This window comes from Panulirus ornatus, chromosome 27, assembly GCF_036320965.1.
Source record: "Panulirus ornatus isolate Po-2019 chromosome 27, ASM3632096v1, whole genome shotgun sequence".
Taxonomy (NCBI): domain Eukaryota; kingdom Metazoa; phylum Arthropoda; class Malacostraca; order Decapoda; family Palinuridae; genus Panulirus; species Panulirus ornatus.
This window is the reverse complement of record NC_092250.1, coordinates 19807336-19826335: the sequence shown is the minus strand read 5'-3', so window position 1 is coordinate 19826335 and position 19000 is coordinate 19807336. Positions and strand designations below refer to the sequence as shown.

Below are 19000 nucleotides of genomic sequence, written 5' to 3'. Positions count from 1 at the left end.
GAAAGTCTGTCTACAGACATAAAAGTATAAGATTCAAAGTGTCACATTTTATCATAATCAAAAAATACAGGTCCTTTGTCCAATAAGCTAACTTAATACTACCATACCAAGTCTCAAGCCAAAGATGTACTGATTCATGGACTAATTATACTCATGTAATATCTAAACTTTCTCACTAAAGCCTCCAACATCGTTACCAAGTAATACTGAAGTAGGTCAAAGTGATGAATATGGTTTAGCATTTTCTGATACCTGAAGATAAAATGAAACAAGATAAGCGTGCTCCTGACACATATGGTTCATTCTCCCTTGTGGTTATCAGTGAATTATATATATATATATATATATATATATATATATATATATATATATATATATATATATATATATATATATATATCAACAACTTCAAAGTTTGGCAAAAGTTATTATATTATATGAGGTGTTTACTTATGTTGTAGTATTCACTACAGTTATGTACTTTCCACTGAATCCTCAGTGTTCAGAGGTCTATTTACATTTGAGGATGTACAGAAAGATGATGACGTGTTAACAACTGTATTAAATACAATGTTATTAAACACAATATTTACAAAGGCAGGTAAACTTTACGCAGGAAGGCTGCAGATGGTGGGTGCAAAGTGGTCCAGAGGTATGTATATGTCATCCCGTCACATCAACCTTGTGTCACACATAACACGTCCACTGTATAGCTTTGGCCTGACTGGGTATTTAATCTCTTCTATCAGGAAATGTATGACATGCAAGTTTTACCATAAGAGATACCCGACTGCAGTAATCCTATCTATAAATGTGACGTCCACACACTCTACTGCAGCACATCTCGTGTGCAGTTGGTAGCGCCTGTGGGGCAAAAGCACGGTGGGCTGCCACTTGAGAATACTGTGTATACTTCACGGCTGACACAGTGGTCCGTCTCCTCCTGCCACACTGGGACAAACACTCGTCAAGACAGGAAATTCAACATCTACTGCAGGTAGTAGACAAGATGCGTTCTATACCAAATGATTTTTTCCTTTTAATTACTCCTAGAGATAAGGTCTGGAGTGTTCCGTTATGTGACACGGAATCATTGACCTATATCACACTTACATACCCGACCTATAAGTGCACTTTCTTATGCTTCCATGTTTCCGTCCTATAGTCTGGGCCTCCAGCCTGCCTGACCAGCTGGGACCTTCTTGTTGCACTTACCACCATACATACGTCACAACCTGTAATAACCAGCCACTTCTGGGCTGTGACCTTGACCTGTCTTTATCGTATGGTTGTCTTACGTAAACTAGAGCCTTCCTTGTAGCTCTTACATCAAGAACAAAGTTTCTCAAAATAATATTTGAGAATAGTGTTTCCAGTGAGGAGGATCAGTGTCATGTCTACTTCAGTCACCAGTACAATGTCTTGTCGGGTAATATCCAATAAGGTTCCTGCACCTGACGGAACTGTCAGGATCATTCAAGGGGAGGCAATCCAACACCTGCCTGTGATGAGCTTATCAACAGTGATGACTCTTCCCAGACTATCTTTCTTGGGTCCTCCCGTCCGCTCCACCACCTCCAGGATGTAGTAGCCTAGCATGCCCACCACGAGGAACACCAGCAGTATGGTCACCTTGGCGTCCACGCACAGAACGCTGCTGAAGGCATAGGCGATGCTCTGTCCCAGCGACTCCCAGAGACGGTAGTTGCTGAAGGCCGCCTCAGATTGGCCGGGGAACACGACACCATAAAGTGCTGCAGAAACAGCGATGTGCCTCTTTACTTTCTAAGCTCTGCTCTGTAACCTTATGTTTTTTTCAGGTTTGGGGTTAGTAGAAGCCGTGCCTGACTTGCATTAGCCTGCCTGGCAATAACATTAAACCTTTTAAAACAGGGCTAAAAGTACAGTAAAGAATTGTGTGATCTTTAGTACTTATACGAAAAACAAATGAGAATACCAACTGGAGTGCAAAACCTCACAGATAAGTTTTTATTCCATGAAAGCAACATCATACCTAATTTCTCGTTTGGATATGTTAGGATTTATCCTATTTCCCATTAATGAAGCTTCAGAATCAAAATGCTTTGGAATATCTGTGTTAAACCGAACTTTCAGACGTTAAAATAAAGCCTCTGAGTTAAGTTTTGTGCGCAACATCTAGCACCTGCGTATATATAAATATATATATATATATATATATATCATAGAGTACCCTCCAACATCCAGGACTCGAAACCTGGATCTTTTACGTGGTAGTTGGGAACGCTAACCGCTTGGCTATGACCACCGAGCAAGTAAATAACCCATAATAGCTACGTAACGCATGTTTTAGAATGAAGTCTATGAGAACTATAAACCTACAACTACATTACTGGCGTATATCTTAAACTACTAACATGCTATCATGCACTACAAGGATAAACACTAAATTGGCTAGCAAGATACTATATCAAACTATAGATATCACTACTTGAGACTCACTAATAGTTCACAGTACACGACACTGTCGCTTGATCTTCCTAGTAGATCTAAACTTTCGCATTTGCGAGTGATATTCCTAGAGAGAGAGAGAGAGAGAGAGAGAGAGAGAGAGAGAGAGAGAGAGAGAGAGAGAGAGAGAGAAAGAGAGAGAGAGATCGTCTTACCATTGATCTGCGTCTGCCAGATAGCGTCCCCGACGCCCCACAGTGCCGCCACCACGTAGAACCAAGGGCGGTCGTCGGGGTGTGGGCGCCAGTAAATGCAGGCGATGATGAGGACCAGATTGATGACGAGGCCTAGAGTGAAGACAGGCACTCGGCCTACCATCTTAACCAGCTGCGTCAGGGCCACGGAAAAGAAGGCATCGCACACACCGAAGCAGATGATGACGTAGCCAACCATATGCATTTCTAGGCTGCACGTGACGTAGGCCTGTGAACACATAACACGTTACATCTGCACAGCCATCTGGCTAGGCTAAGGATTTCAACCTCTATACGGGTATCAAGAACACCCGAGAGCTATACAACATATCTCAACCGTCAACAGATAGTAATTACTATGTCCACAGTCATCCCTCACATCAGACGTTTCATCGATGTAGGAGAGCCATCAACAATCCTCACAAACTCGGGGATCATCAGAGCCAAACCATGAACAACACAACAAACCCAGGACAAACGCCACACATTCGCGAACGAGATTCTGACTCCCAACATAGGATGGAATTCTCTTTAATATGATATGGATGGGGTTGTTAGGGAGGTGAATGCAAGAGTTTTGGAAAGAGGGGCAAGTATGAAGTCTGTTGGGGATCAGAGAGCTTGGGAAGTGAGTCAGTTGTTGTTCGCTGATGATACAGCAATGGTGGCTGATTCATATGAGAAACTGCAGAAGCTGGTGACTGAGTTTGGTAAAGTGTGTGAAAGAAGAAAGTTAAGAGTAAATGTGAATAAGAGCAAGGTTATTAGGTACAGTAGGGTTGAGGGTCAAGTCAACTGGGAGGTGAGTTTGAATGGAGAAAAACTGGAGGAAGTAAAGTGTTTTAGATATCTGGGAGTGGATCTGGCAGCGGATGGAACCATGGAAGCGGAAGTGGATCATAGGGTGGGGGAGGGGGCGAAAATTCTGGGAGCCTTGAAGAATGTGTGGAAGTCGAGAACATTATCTCGGAAAGCAAAAATGGGTATGTTTGAAGGAATAGTGGTTCCAACAATGTTGTATGGTTGCGAGGCGTGGGCTATGGATAGAGTGGTGCGCAGGAGGATGGATGTGCTGGAAATGAGATGTTTGAGGACAATGTGTGGTGTGAGGTGGTTTGATCGAGTAAGTAACGTAAGGGTAAGAGAGATGTGTGGAAATAAAAAGAGCGTGGTTGAGAGAGCAGAAGAGGGTGTTTTGAAATGGTTTGGGCACATGGAGAGAATGAGTGAGGAAAGATTGACCAAGAGGATATATGTGTCGGAGGTGGAGGGAACGAGGAGAAGAGGGAGACCAAATTGGAGGTGGAAAGATGGAGTGAAGAAGATTTTGTGTGATCGGGGCCTGAACATGCAGGAGGGTGAAAGGAGGGCAAGGAATTGAGTGAATTGGAGCGATGTGGTATACCGGGGTTGACGTGCTGTCAGTGGATTGAATCAGGGCATGTGAAGCGTCTGGGGTAAACCATGGAAAGCTGTGTAGGTATGTATACTTGCGTGTGTGGACGTATGTATATACATGTGTATGGGGGTGGGTTGGGCCATTTCTTTCATCTGTTTCCTTGCGCTACCTCGCAAACGCGGAAGACAGCGACAAAGCAAAAAAAAAAAAAAAAAAAATGATACCAATACATTCCGTTCCATCTAATATTCTATATTCATAGGTGAACCTGTCATGTCGGATCTATGAAATAAGTGAAGCAATCATTTTATTTACGAAATAAAACTGCTTCTGCCACTCACCCAGCTCATCACACGAAGAAAAATTACAACTTGAAAGCTACAACATGAATGTGCGCTTGGAACCTGCCCGCCGCCCCCAGTTCCAGCAGACTATTGTGTTACTGAGAAACATAACATTGCACTCTGGTCTGGTGGCAGGGACTTGTATCAATCTTGTTAACGTTGCTACAGGTATTTGTTTCATCTTTTATCTTTGAAAGTACTTGTTTTATCGCTAGTTAACTTTTCTACAGGTATTTGTTTGTTTGTTTCTATTGTTTATGGTACAGGTACTTGTTTACAGATCGTAACCAATCTACAGAGTGCTACATTTACATTGTTGTCATACATTCTACAGGTATATTTCATGTTATATTTACAGATACATTTCATCGTTTGTGTATTCTATGTATTTCTCTAATATATCCCCCTCCCCCAACACTGTCAACAGATGTTTTCTTATACCACATGGTACTCACGGCAGTGTAGTCGCTGAAGAGGAACTGCATCTCGAAGCCTGACCACATGGTGAGCGGGATGAGCAGCATCTGGTATGGGTGGCGCACGTGGTTCAAGGTGGCTGCCAGTAGTTGGTATACACTCGGCTTGCTCGTACATTCCCCGAGTCCAGCCTCCTTAAACCTACACACAAGATGGCCACGTTTTAGCTACAGTCATGGTTACTGCACACGGTTAATGCTGACTAAACCAGCATCGTGCGGAAGGCAGCAAATTAACTTATGAACAGCGCATGAAGGTTGAAGCTGCTGTGTTAGGGAACTGAACCACGGAGTCGGGTGCGAGCTTTAAAGAAGGCTAACACTGGGAAGAACCTGCCGGGTTCCCTGTTAATATAAACAGAAGACACTACGACATTAGAAGACGCACAAAATGTACTACTGTACCACAGAAATAAGGTAAGCTATCAAACTGCCTATATAGAATCATAAATCTAATGTACTGGACTAATAATGGTCGAGCTTACTCGTCAGTGCTGGAGGAAGCTAAGTTATTGTACCATAAAATGCATTTTGTCTGGGAGTAAGAACGTACAACACGGGCTACTCAATGTGCAGTCGACTTTTTTTTTTGATTGTGCCACTTTAGCTGACGATCTCAACAAATATGCGAAAATAAACGATTGTTATGCTACTAAGATCAGCAATGATTTATTTGTACTTTATCAAACTACACTATCGATAGTAAGAGAAGAAAAAAATGGCGCTGTTTGATCAGAGATAAAACATATAGACCAGTTGGGTGAAAGAGGTCATGAGAATTACCTTTCCCTTATGTCAGTGGAACTTGAACTCGGACATGCCATTCAGTTGCTTGCCATCCACCCCAGCCTGAGTGTCATTCACGGTGCCTTTATCTCCTGACACTCGTCTCATCATCCACACGCCACAAACGCCACCATTATTCTATCTTATTTCATGACCATCATACACGCACCTTCTCCGGGACTCCAGTGTGTCTCAGTTTTCTATAAGGCAAATGCGACCCTCAATGAATATCGAGATTTTTTCGATAGAAAAGTGCAGCCAAACTTTGACTATTTCCTTGTAAACAAGATCTATATGTTGCATCCACTACACCGCAGTGATGTTTCCGATGACGTAATGCGAGATCAGAGAATGAAGAGACAATTTCCGGATACTCCAGGTCGATGTTAGGACGAGAAGTGGATTTGCCTGCTTTATTGTACAACAGCTACGTACATTTTAGCCTTCACCAAAAACTTTTACAATACACGAATATTATCATATTTCTTTAAGGCTTGATCGCATCAGTCTGGTTTGATTCATGAAATCGGGGAAGAACCGGAGTAAAAATATCAGTTTGTACCGTAAGATGGAAATCAATTAACCATTTGTCGACTTCAAAATACTGCAGGATACAACTGTATACTGTACTCTGGTGGTAGGCTGCTGTGCTTATAAGAAAGGTAAAAGAATAAAGTTAAACCTGAAGAAAACTCTATTATCTGGGCTCTTTATGCGTCACAGAACGATTGGCAAACAGAATGACTCGATTTTGCCGATGCATATATCATGTTTTGTAAGCAATCATGGAGTTAGTCTGTAGACTACGTCTTCTGGTGACTACCTTACCTGGTGACTGGATCCACGAAGAAGAAGGTGATGAGGGCAGCCAAGATGGAACAGCAGAGGAAAATGGTGGCAATGATGTATATCTTCCAGAGCGGTGGCCCATCTTGCTCAGCTGAGGCGACAACATTGTTGCTGGCGTTGGTGATGACGGCCGGGACACTTGGCTCGGCAATGCAGAAGTTGTACCCGCAGGAGAGGAGCGCCTCCTCGTCCACCTCGACGTTCTCCTCCACTCCGATAGACAACACTGACAGAGACGTATGATATAAGAACCTCACGAAGAAGGGGAATAGTAAGACACGTCAAAACAATCATGATAATTATCAAAATCATTGATGCATTACCTTTAGGTCTGCTGCATACACTAAAGGTTGGATCAAATGCATTCATCATCTCAGCTCATATGTCCAGTGTGCTTTCCACGCTGTCTTAACCCACCTGTAGAAGAGGTAAGATTGTTCTACACCTGTCTAACCCACCTGTAGAAGAGACGAGGTTCCCCCACACCTGGGTTGACTGGAAGAAGAAGAAGAAGATGCCGAAGAATCTGGTGATGACGACTTCGGTGTCTTCACCCACCAGTTCGGCGTACCTCTTGCCCACCTGCGTTATCGAACAAGACAGAAATTATGAGGAAATATTTCTTTTCTTTCTTACAAAAGCTGCAAACTGAGGTTCGGGTGAGATCATACACTATCAAATTTTCATACTTTAGTATGAATCAAAGAAAATTCGATGAAACTTAATTCTAGATGAAAATAATGAGTTGGGGTTTCGGATTTATACTCCATCAGTCTGCGCGCGCACCTTGGTCAGGTATGTACACTTGGCGGCCCACAGGGGCGCAGCGCCGAAGCCCAGGATGATAGCGGTGGGCACCAGCGTGTACAGCCGGGAGTAGTAATGTGCCGCCATGAAGGTACTGTAGCACGCCATGGCCACCACCATCGAGTACTTCTCCTTCAGCTTCTGCAGTAGCCAGGAGGGCACGAAGCAGCAGGAGATGACGATGGCGATGTAGATGGTGCTGTAAGCTGTGGTCCCCATCGTCCTGTGGGCGGGAAAGACGTTATTAAAGTGCGTGTCGAGGCAGCGGAACACCGCACACACACACACACATCACAACAAGGTGGGTCGTCAGAAACAGTCAGGAAGGATGAGAACTGTGTCAGCGGAGGGACAACGACTGGATTCAAGGGTCTGATGGTTTCAAGAGACAACAAACCAGGGGAAACGAGAGGTCATGGGAGGTCAATACTGTATCAAGACAGAAACTGAGGAAAACCAGGTTCTAACTTGTTGATGGAGGACTCGAGGTTGCTGAGGGCGTTGAAGCTGGTGAAGAGGAAGGTGAAAGCCACAGAAATGATGATCACGTTCTTCATGATGGCCAACTTCTCCGTCTTCTCCTCGCGACTTAAGACGCAGTGAGGCGCTTCGCCCGCCTCTCCCGTCTTATTTGTCTCTGGACAGAAAATTACAACAATGAGCGTTAACTACAACCAACAACAGAACTATGTCACGTGACGATATGGATCTGTTTACGAACAACAGGGAGCAAGAGAGAAAGACCTTCTCCCACACCCCCTGGGTATACGGGAGGCAGGACTCACCGTGGTCCCCCACCTCGTCCATAACGAAGGCTGGGTTGATCATTCCTGTGGGATCCCTGGTGCACGGGTTGGGACTCGCCAGGTGAGAACTGTTGCTTAAGTTGGTCGTCACACCGTGGGACCTGTCGGCCATGCTGGAACCATCTAGTTGGGTGGTGATGGCCGCCCGGCTCGGGTCTGGCACCTTGTGTTTATCGTCGGTCATCGCGAGTCTGCTGGCTGTTGGGAACCAGATTTCCATAGTAATTACGTTGCCATAAACAATGATGTATGATATATGTAAGGAAACTGGGATGAGGGTAGCGCGTGCCTGTGTTTACCCGGAAAAATACAATGAAAGAAAAAAATAGGAAAATATTATATTTCACCCTTTATATCAATTACCACTAATTATTCAATTCGTTTATTGGTGCATATAAATGTCGCCAGATGTCACTATATTCTACATAAATCTACAATCGTAAGTTGTCCACGTCTACCCTGAACTAACAAGCCTTAATGAGAAACAAAACAATGATATCAATCCCTGATTAGTAGTTACCATGAAAAATCGACCTTATACTCAGGGTCTGAAGTCAGTCTGTTACCCTGAGAAAAATACCAAAAATTGCAGGGCGTTTTTCTAGCCCCAAAAAAACTTTTGTTATAACGTCGAACTATGACATAAGGAAATGCTTCTATACTTGATATGATTAAGGAAAATATATCATTATCCTTCTGGAAGCTGATATATATACTCATCAAACAGGAAGTCAATAATTACAGAATGTTTTCAAAGAGTAACCATTTAGATACTTGATTACTGGCCTTAATGAGACCCAACAGAGTCTTTCCACCCCAGACTTGTATTCAGCATGAAAAATGACCCATTTCAGTTTTGATCGAACAAGAAAAGGCAAGAACGAAAAGTATAGGAGGAGAGACAACAGCCCACATGTGTTTGACCTTCGCAGTATGGTCAAACCTACATACCAGGGAAAGGAAGATCCCCGCTGCTATAGCTCAGGTTATCACTGCTCCACACAAACCTCTCCACCGCGTTGAGGTCCTGGCTGATCGGAGGAGCTACTTTTAAGGGGTCTGCTCTTTTTTTTTTTTTTCTTCTTTTTTGATTAGTGTAAAGGCCAGACCACCTCGCCTGGACCTTGGTTCTGTGTGTCTATGTAATTCCTCATTGAGATATATCGATCTAGTACCTATAACTGGGAGCCTACAAGGTTGCCTGCCCAGCCACATACGGTGGACCAGCCTGGCAGACTGAACATTTCTGATTAAGAAAGGTAGCGATACCCTGAAGTCTATACTCCAGACGTCTTTAATCATCAGCCTGCCAGTCCTCAATGTTTCATGAAACTCATGCTGGTGTGATGTGCTACACCTGTTTGTATGATGACACCAGCCAACAAGTGCTCAGATGCACCGGTCCTGTAAACTGTATGTTACAGATGCACTGTACCGGGGCACTTGACCTGTCTTGATGGCCACAACATACATAACACTTCTAGATAACCTACCGTGAGACAGTACCTGTGACTCATACTGCCAGTGATGCAAATCATTACGACGGAAACTGTTATTGTGATGATAATGATAAGCAATATGATCATGAGAAACAAATCATGTGATCATGATACTGACAACGAGGAAATGAAAAGCATCTCACCCACCCAGATCACATGTATGCAGAGCGCAGCACAGACGCACGACAACAACATACTGATGCAAGACTTTCACTCTGGGTTCCGGTGTACCTGCCCGGCACTCGCCTCCTGCCTCAGCATCACAGCATAAGACTGGTGGATATATGGAACACCCTGACTGACTGACGACATGGTTACTGCACAGAGCACAAGTGGGTTCAAGATGTGGGGCCCAACCAGTATAAAATAATATCACACACACACACACACACACACACACACACACACACACACACACACACACACACACACACACACGCTATTTGAAAGGTAATCAGTGTGGTCATTAAGAAACGATAATCCAGCACCATCTGACGCCTCCACAACCACCAACAACCCACTGTGGAAGGTTGTCCTGCTCGCCACAACCTCCTTCTGACCTTTGCCGGTCACTCCCAACACAAACATTCTTTTTCCCTTGCCAGACCAACTGCTGGCTGGTATGGGCTCTACCACCTGTATCATGCGGTATCACCAGCCACAAGATTAGCCTCAGATTCATCTACGCATCGTACACACTCCTCTGCTCTCACTCTGCGTACCCAACTTGTAGCTTATGATGCGCGTACATCATAACTCGTGTGTGTGTGTGTGTGTGTGTGTGTGTGTGTGTGTGTGTGTGTGTGTGTGTGTGTATATATATATATATATATATATATATATATATATATATATATATATATATATATATATATATATATATATCATGAGTGACAGGAACGGCCCGGTAAGAGTGTAGGATGACTGGCTGGCTGGCTGGTTACCTCTGATGGTGTTTAGAGCAACTTGTAGCCACCCCAGGGTCGCCTGTGGCCGCCCCAGCGGTCACAACCACTGCAGGAGACAGTGTTGACAACGCACAGGAATGGTGGTGACGACGAAGGATGGTGTCCTCCTGATGGTCGATGATGCAGACGTAACTATGGTGACGGATCTGTATTTGCTGACGACTGCTAGCACTTCGTCACCGATACAGCTTGTGTTTAGTCACTGCTACAACTGATGCTGGAGCTGATCTTGGGAGACGCCGCTGCTACAGCTGTCGACGGTACAGGCGCAGGTCAGCAACTGCTGGCTGCACACAGTGCAAAAGGCCAGCCCAGCGTACCTTGGGCGTTGGTTTGCCACCAGGGGTCGCCAAAACATGACCCTGGACACATTCGACACTTTCTGTTCTATTTTTAAACATTAACACTCAGGTGAAAAACAAAATGTACAGAAATCATTTACGTATAATGACGTCATTCTGGCAAGGCTAACGAGTCTTGCATGATGCCTAACGTTACAAATGTACACATTGCTAGCATACGAGGTAAGGAATACACCATTCACTTGTGAACAGTTATACTAAACACATCTCACCCACAGACATATCCGAATATACCGCGTTTGGGATGTGGCTGTGAGGTAATAGCCTCTGCTGTTGGAATGTTGAGTCTTTTTACACATGTCTGCTTCTGTTACTTCGTTTCAGGGCTTCACATGTTGCTGGCCGTTTCACTCCACCACAATTCTCCATGCAGTAAAGGTATGTGTACCTATACCAATAATATGACACCAGCTTGAAGCAGGTGGAAGTTAGCCTAGCCTGACCTCAGACTGGCCTCGCACAATTTTTCCTTCTTTATCCAGTTTGTTTATTCCATGTTCTCAGCACGGGCCATGTGACGAACGCTTCTCCAAGAATAAAACAAATTCTGATGAGAACTAAATTATCTGTTCATTAGGGTTGGCTAGTTCTGCTTCACTGAGCAGGGTATGTGGATAGGGATAACTGGTGACACTGGCTGGTTGTCTGAGTCGACAGGGTAGGGTAGAGCTCCGTGCTGGCGTAAAAAAAAAAAAAAAAAAAAAAAAAAAAAAAAAAAAAGTCACTTCCTTGGTGGCACCAAAAACAGCCACTTATATGACATCCTTCGCGCGATATAGCAAAAAAATCACCCATTTTCACAACGTTATTTTAGACACTCTTGCATTCTTCACAGCTGACTGTGCCTTCTTGCTCCCGTATCCATAATTATCTATCACAACACGTCGCTGACGACCCACTACATAGCTCAATATGAACTGATGCACAAACTTTCCGTGTTCTTTTGTTCGTATGTCGTCATCAGCCTTGATGCTGCGGTGAGGTACAGGCTGGGTGAGGGGATGAAGGTCTTACGTGCGGTGAGCAATGTGAGGAGAGGGAGGTCAATGCCTTTCAGGGTAAAGACAGGTAGGCATGTTTGAGGGTGTAGCAGTCCCATCGGCACAGCACGGATGCCAAGTGTGTGCCCCGTAGACAAATATATAATGGAGAGGGTGAACGTGCTGGAAACGAAATATTTGAGGACAATATATGGTGTGAGGAGGGTTGATGGTATACGAATAAGGTAAGAAATATGTGCAGTTGTGAGAGGAGGATGCATGAGAGAGCTGTAGAGGGTGTGCTGAAATGGTCTGGACATCTGGAGAGGATGAGTGAGAGAAGGATGACAGACGGTATATATGTTGGACGTGGAGAGGACCAGCAAGGCGGGAAACCAAGGAGGAGGAGGAGCAGGGATAGAGCGAAACATGCTTCAAAAGCTCTGGTCTATACATGCTGGAGGGGGCGAGGCGTGCTAGGGATAGGGTGGATGAGAGCTATGTGGTTTACAGGGGACGAACGTGCTGTCATTGGGCTGAACCAGTGCATACAAAGTGGTCGGGAGAAACCAGAGAAGGGTCTGTGAGGCCTGGTTGTGGGTAGGGGGCTTTGGTTTCGGTGCATTACACACGACGACTGGAGAATGGATGTGAGCGAATGAAGGCATTTCTTCGTCTGAACCTGACGCTACCTCGCTAACGCAGGAAAAGGCGAACATGTATGAAAACCACACACACACACACACACACGTATATACTTATATACTATTAATCTTGTACATGTGCACTGGTTTAACTACATAAGATTCCCCTCCCTCTCTTCAGCTTACTCCAGACCCAAACAGAGCAAACGAGAACCGTCTGCCCTGCCTGGGATTCGAACCCATGTCTATTACACTTCTGTGCCGCAAGTCTTACCATTAAATTATGTGTGTCCTTTTACATATCATTTGGAATTTGAGAAAAGTGTAAATATGCATATTTTCATGTCTTTATGTATAAAGGACTTTGTATATACTCATGCATGCAGTGAATGGATACATACACATGCAACTGTATACGTACCTATGTATGACCATAACTCGATTGTATATGTTTCCTACAGAGTATATTCATTCCATCGTATGTTTATGTGCCATCATTCACTGTCCTTGTATGAGTCTCACACACTTCAGCGTCGCCACTAACAGTACATAAGTCATCTCCTAAGACCAGAGATACCATCATAGTGTTAGGGTAGCAGGAGAAAACAACCAGCCAAGGTTTTCATAGTAGTCTTCCAGGAGATTCTAAGTTCCAACTCTGATTACATTGTGATGACTTGAACACGAGATGGTTTTTTACGTGTGTTTTGGGTATGGGAAATGAGGAAGCCATGAGGAAATATGGTTAAGGTCAAGCACTGGAACTTTGACCTCCACTACAGAGTAAAAGTTGCAGCGAGGTTACCCAGTGGTGGGTCCCGGGTAGTCGTGCAGCCGGTCTGGCTAGCATGTAGGGAGATGACTGCTGGGTGCAGGGAGGTGTCTGGCTAGAGTGTAGGGAGATGACTGCTAGGTGCAGGGAGGTGTCTGGCTATCATGTAGGGAGATGACTGCTAGGTGTAGGGAAGTGTATGGTTAGGGTGTAGGGAGATGACTACTAGGTGCAGGGAAGTGTATGGTTAGGGTGTAGGGAGATGACTACTGGGTGCAGGAAGGTATCTGATTGGGGCGTAGGAAGTGACTGCTAGGTGAAGGGAAGTGTCAGATTAGGGTGTAGGGAAGTGTCTCCTCGCATGTATGGAAGAGAATACAACTAATGAGGTGTAGATAGGATTGCTCAAGTGTAAAAAAATGGGATTATCATATAAATGTAACGTTACCCAAGGTAAAGCACATTTGTGTGAAGGTTGTCTTGGGAAACTGTATGGGAGGGTATTGATTGAGAGGGTGAAGGCATGTACGGAGCATCAGATTGGGGAAGAGCAGTGTGGTTTCAGAAGTGGTAGATGATGTGTGGATCAGGTGTTTGCTTTGAAGAATGTATATGAGAAATACTTACAAAAACAGATGGATTTGTATGTAGCATTTATGGGTCTGGAGAATGCATATGATAGAGCTGATAGAGAAGCTTTGTGGAAGGTATTAAGAGTATATGGTGTGGGAGGTAAGTTGCTAGAGGCAGTGAAAGGTTTTTAATCAAGGATGTAAGGCATGTGTACAGTAGGAAGAGAGGAAAGTGATTGGTTCCCAGTGAATGCCGGTTTGCGGCAGGGTTGCGTGATGTCTCCATGGTTGTTTATATATATATATATATATATATATATATATATATATATATATATATATATATATATATATATATTATACTATGTCGCTGTCTCCCGCGTTAGCGAGGTAGCGCAAGGAAACAGACGAAAGAATGACCCTACCCACCCACATACACATGTATATACATAAACGCCCACACACGCACATATACATACCTATACATTTCAACGTATACACACAAATACATACACAGACATACATATACACACATGTACATATTCATACATGCTGCCTTCCATCCATTCCCGCCGCCACCCCGCCACACATGAAAATGGCACACACACACACACACACACACACACACACACACACCGGGCGTGCGCGCGAGGAAGCACTAAGAAAAAACAAAGGCCATATTCGTTCACACTCAGTCTCTAGCTGCCATGTGTAATGCACCAAAATCACAGCTCCCTTTCCACATCCAGGCCCCACTAAACTTTCCATGGTTTACCCCAGACGCTTCACATGCCCTGGTTCAATCCACTGAAAGCACGTCGACCCCGGTATACCACATCGTTCCAATTCACTCTATTCCTTGCACGCCTTTCACCCTCTTGTATGTTCAGGCCCCGATCACTCACAATCTTTTTCACTCCATCCACCCACCTCCAGTTTGGTCTCCCACTTCTCGTTCCCTCCACCTCTGACATATATCCTCTTTCTCAATCTTTCCTCACTCATCCTCTCCATGTGACCAAACCATTTCAATACACCCTCTTCTGCTCTCTTAACCACACTCTTTTCATTACCACACATCTCTCTTACCCTTTCATGACATACTCTAGCAAACCACCTCACACCACAAATTGTCTTCAAACATCTCATTTCCAACACATCCACCCTTCTCCGCACAACCCTATCTATAGCCCGTGCCTCACAGCCATATAACATTGTTGGAACCACTATTCCTTCAAACATACCCATTTTTGCTCTCCGAGATAAAGTTCTTGCTTTCCACATATTCTTCAACGCTACCAGAACCTTCTCCCCCTCCCCCACCCTGTGACTCACTTCCGCTTCCATGGTTCCATCCGCTGCCAAATCCACTCCCAGATATCTAAAACACTTCACTTCCTCCAGTTTTTCTCCATTGAAACTTACTTCCCAATTCACGTGTCCCTCAACCCTACTGAACCAAATAACCTTGCTCTTATTCACATTTATTCCCAGCTTTCTTCTTTCACACACTTTACCAAACTCAGTCACCAACTTCTGCAGTTTCTCCCACGAATCAGCCACCAGCGGTGTATCATCAGCGAACAATAACTGACTCACTTCCCAAGCTCTATCATCCACAACAAACTGCATACCTTCCCCTCTCTCCAAAACTCTTGCATTCACCTCCCTAACAACTCCATATATATATATATATATATATATATATATATATATATATATATATATATATATATATATATATATATATATATATATATATATATATATATATATATATATTTCATTAACCAGATGTTACATTATACAACACGTAGCTCTTCACGTGAGTTATCATAGTATAAGAAAACACTTCATGGTATGTAATGCTTTGATACATATGTCTTTCACTCTGTTTATCAAACATTATTGTGATCGTCCGTCTGGTAGAAAGTTCGGCGCGGCGGCGTCAACCAGCACACGAACGATTATCGTACAGACATTACCTCGCCTGTTCACAGTCCGATGAACCGGACACTCCCATATTCAGGTGTAAGAGATCGGGCCATCCAAACACGATGGTCCACGATGATCTTGCAAATCTTACAAAACCCATCAAATACAGAACAACAATCCACAAAATAACAACAGCTGAAGATGTGCATACGTTCCACGTGAAGAGTAGACAAGGTCATTACTCTTGCTTATCACTGTCTAGTAGTGACCTTGGAATCATGCCCTTCACTTCCATCCCTGCTGCCAACTTGACACCTAACTCCGCGAATAAACGTTACCACTTCCCAAGACTGTAATTCCTCACCACACTAATCCTTCCCATCACCCTTCAACTCTGACAGAACCCCTTCCATCACTCTATACCCTAGAAGACTCACCTCCCATCACTCTACACCTTAGAAGACCCACCTCCCATTGCTCTACACCCTAGAAGACCCCCTCCCATCACTCTACACCATACAAGACGCCCATCCATCACTCACATCATTGAAGACAACCTTCCATCACTCTGCACCTTAGGAGACTCCACCAATCATCCTGGCAGACCCCACCCCTTACCCTGGCAGACGCAACCCATCACCCTGGCTAACCCCACCCATCACCCTGGCAGAACCCACCCCTTACCCTGGCAGACGCAACCCATCACCCTGGCTGACCCCACCCATCACCCTGGCAGAACCCACCCCTCACCCTGGAAGACCCGACCCATCACCCTGACTGACCCCACCCATCACCCTGGCAGACCCCACCCGTCAACCTACACCCTGGCTGACCTCACCCATCACCCTGGCAGACACCACTCATCACCCTAGTCACTCCTTACACCTTAGCTAATTATTGCATTTCCTAAATAAAAGAAACTCTTTCCCACCAGTGTGCACCATGAGAACTTCCTCCACTTCTGCACACTCTGGGAATATCTTCCACCTCAACACCGTGGGAGACGCTATCTACCACCTGTACTATCACCCCTTAACCATGGCCCAGAGGCTCCCACCCCCCACCACCACCCATCGGTAAGTCATGTGAACCACTTGCATTAAACTCGGGGACACCCTCACTACCCGGGGACACCCTCACTACCCGGGGACACCCTCACTACCCGGGGACACCCTCACGACCCGGGGACATCCTCACTACCTGGGGACACCCTCACTACCGGGGGACACCCTCACGACCAGGGGACACCCTCACTACCGGGGGACACCCTCACTACCCGGAGACACCCTCACTACCCGGGGACACCCTCACGACCCGGGGACACCCTCACTACCCGGGGACACCCTCACTACCCGGGGACACCCTCACGACCCGGGGACACCCTCACGACCCGGGGACACCCTCACGACCCGGGGAACCCTCACTACCCGGGGACACCCTCACTACCCGGGGACATCCTCACTACCTGGGGACACCCTCACTACCCGGGGACACCCTCACTACCCGGGGACACCCTCACTACCCGGGGACACCCTCACTACCCGGGGACACCCTCACTACCCGGGGACACCCTCACGACCCGGGGACACCCTCACCAGAACTTTCACCTGCTGGTGGAGGTGAAGATGCTCGAGTCCAGCTAAGCTGCCTCCTGGACTCGATGAGTTAACACCGCTACAGCCCAGGTGCTAAGTCGTCGTACTCAACATGTTAACACTTAAGTCGTCGTACTCAACATGTTAACACTTAAGTCGTCGTACTCAACATGTTAACACTTAAGTCGTCGTACTTAACACGTTAACACATGTCATCGTACTTAACACGTTAACACTTATGTCGTCGTACTTAGTATGTTAACACTTCATACTTAGATGATATCAAGAGGAATACTGTCCTGTCAAACCTGCCAATTCTCCTGTCATTTATACATCTGGGTATAACTTCGTATCACCTCAATGGCAAGTCCCTCTTGACGTACCTCACACATATGACAGTGTGTCATGTTTATTGCTGTTACTGGTCTGTATACCGGTGTGGGTGTCATGCAGGGGTGTGTAGCAGAGCAGGTTCAACAGTTCACCACAGTTACTACTGGAAGGTCTCATAGTAACCATTACTGAACCATGAAAGCCTCAGGCTCGTAAGCAGAAAAACAAAAGTTTATTCTCATGAGATTTCTTCATGGCTATGTTGGTGGACCCATCTGTGGACCTGGACATAGATAACGAAAGTTATCTTGTTTTTGTTCGACAATTGAAATATTGCAGGGAAACACCATCATGTGTGCTACTGGGAGGAATTGACACACTGTGGGAAGTGTCAACAGTTTATCATGTGAGGCTTGTTAAAAATCTATTTGTCACTGGACGTGAGGGAACTATTCTCTCGTTCTCCTCTTTGTGTTGAGCATTACGCGCCAGCCTTATCTCACGCGATACGTCGTTGTAAGTACGCGGGTAGGCACTAGTGTCCCGCTGCAGATAGTGTTTCGTGGTCTCCGCAAAGGCCTTGGGAAAAGGCGTGGAGGCAGCGCTGGGCCTTGGGCCTTACACTTGACGTAGATAAGTCATTTCCATTCCAGAACGTCACAAGAAACTCTAAATTCTCTTGCCTGACAGAAATGACATCTGGAATTTGGGCTGCTGTGACTGGACTAGAGGGGATCCTCTTGCCAAAACTCGGAAAATTCAGTTGGTTTACTCCACCTTTTGACTCTTCCTATTTCCTTGTAAGTGCATGTACGTGTCATGTTTTCCACAAGCTATTGCCACTGTCCTCTATCATTCTCTGCTAAAGAAGCTTAGGGAATTTTTTTTAATGAGTATAATTTTTGATTTAGTTTTGCGTTAACCGCCGTACGTGGGTGTCCACGTTTATGTGTGTGTGTAGACGTACACGATCTGGTACGCGTTCATGTGTGTAGATCTATGCGAGCGTGTACACGTTCATGTGTGTTGACCTATAGGAGCTTATATGACAAACTCTGGTCTTCCTGCAAGTGACGCGGTCAGCGTTTGCAATCCCGTAGGTCGTGAGGTCGTGGCCCCGATTAATACCATCCGACCCAAAGGTGGTGAAGTCGTAACCAACGGTCGTACCGTCCTAACCAAAGATGGT

At 45.2% G+C, this 19000-nt stretch overlaps 1 protein-coding gene across 2 annotated transcripts; it reads right to left on the bottom strand.

The window, feature by feature from the left end:
• Positions 1-544: 544 nt before the first annotated feature.
• Positions 545-10920, bottom strand: LOC139757653 (protein unc-93 homolog A-like). 2 transcript variants are annotated; one of them, XM_071678385.1, is made up of 9 exons: positions 10595-10920; positions 8131-8349; positions 7814-7982; positions 7325-7568; positions 6997-7120; positions 6518-6764; positions 4883-5045; positions 2646-2913; positions 545-1754 (listed from the first exon to the last, which is right to left on the bottom strand). In XM_071678385.1, exons 2-9 carry the CDS (start codon positions 8333-8335, stop codon positions 1477-1479), a joined length of 1698 nt encoding a protein of 565 aa, XP_071534486.1. In that variant the 5' UTR covers positions 8336-8349; positions 10595-10920; the 3' UTR covers positions 545-1476. The 2 variants fall into 2 exon arrangements, with proteins under 2 accessions (XP_071534486.1, XP_071534487.1); XM_071678386.1 differs by lacking the exon at positions 545-1754 and adding an exon at positions 1814-1863.
• Positions 10921-19000: the final 8080 nt, after the last annotated feature.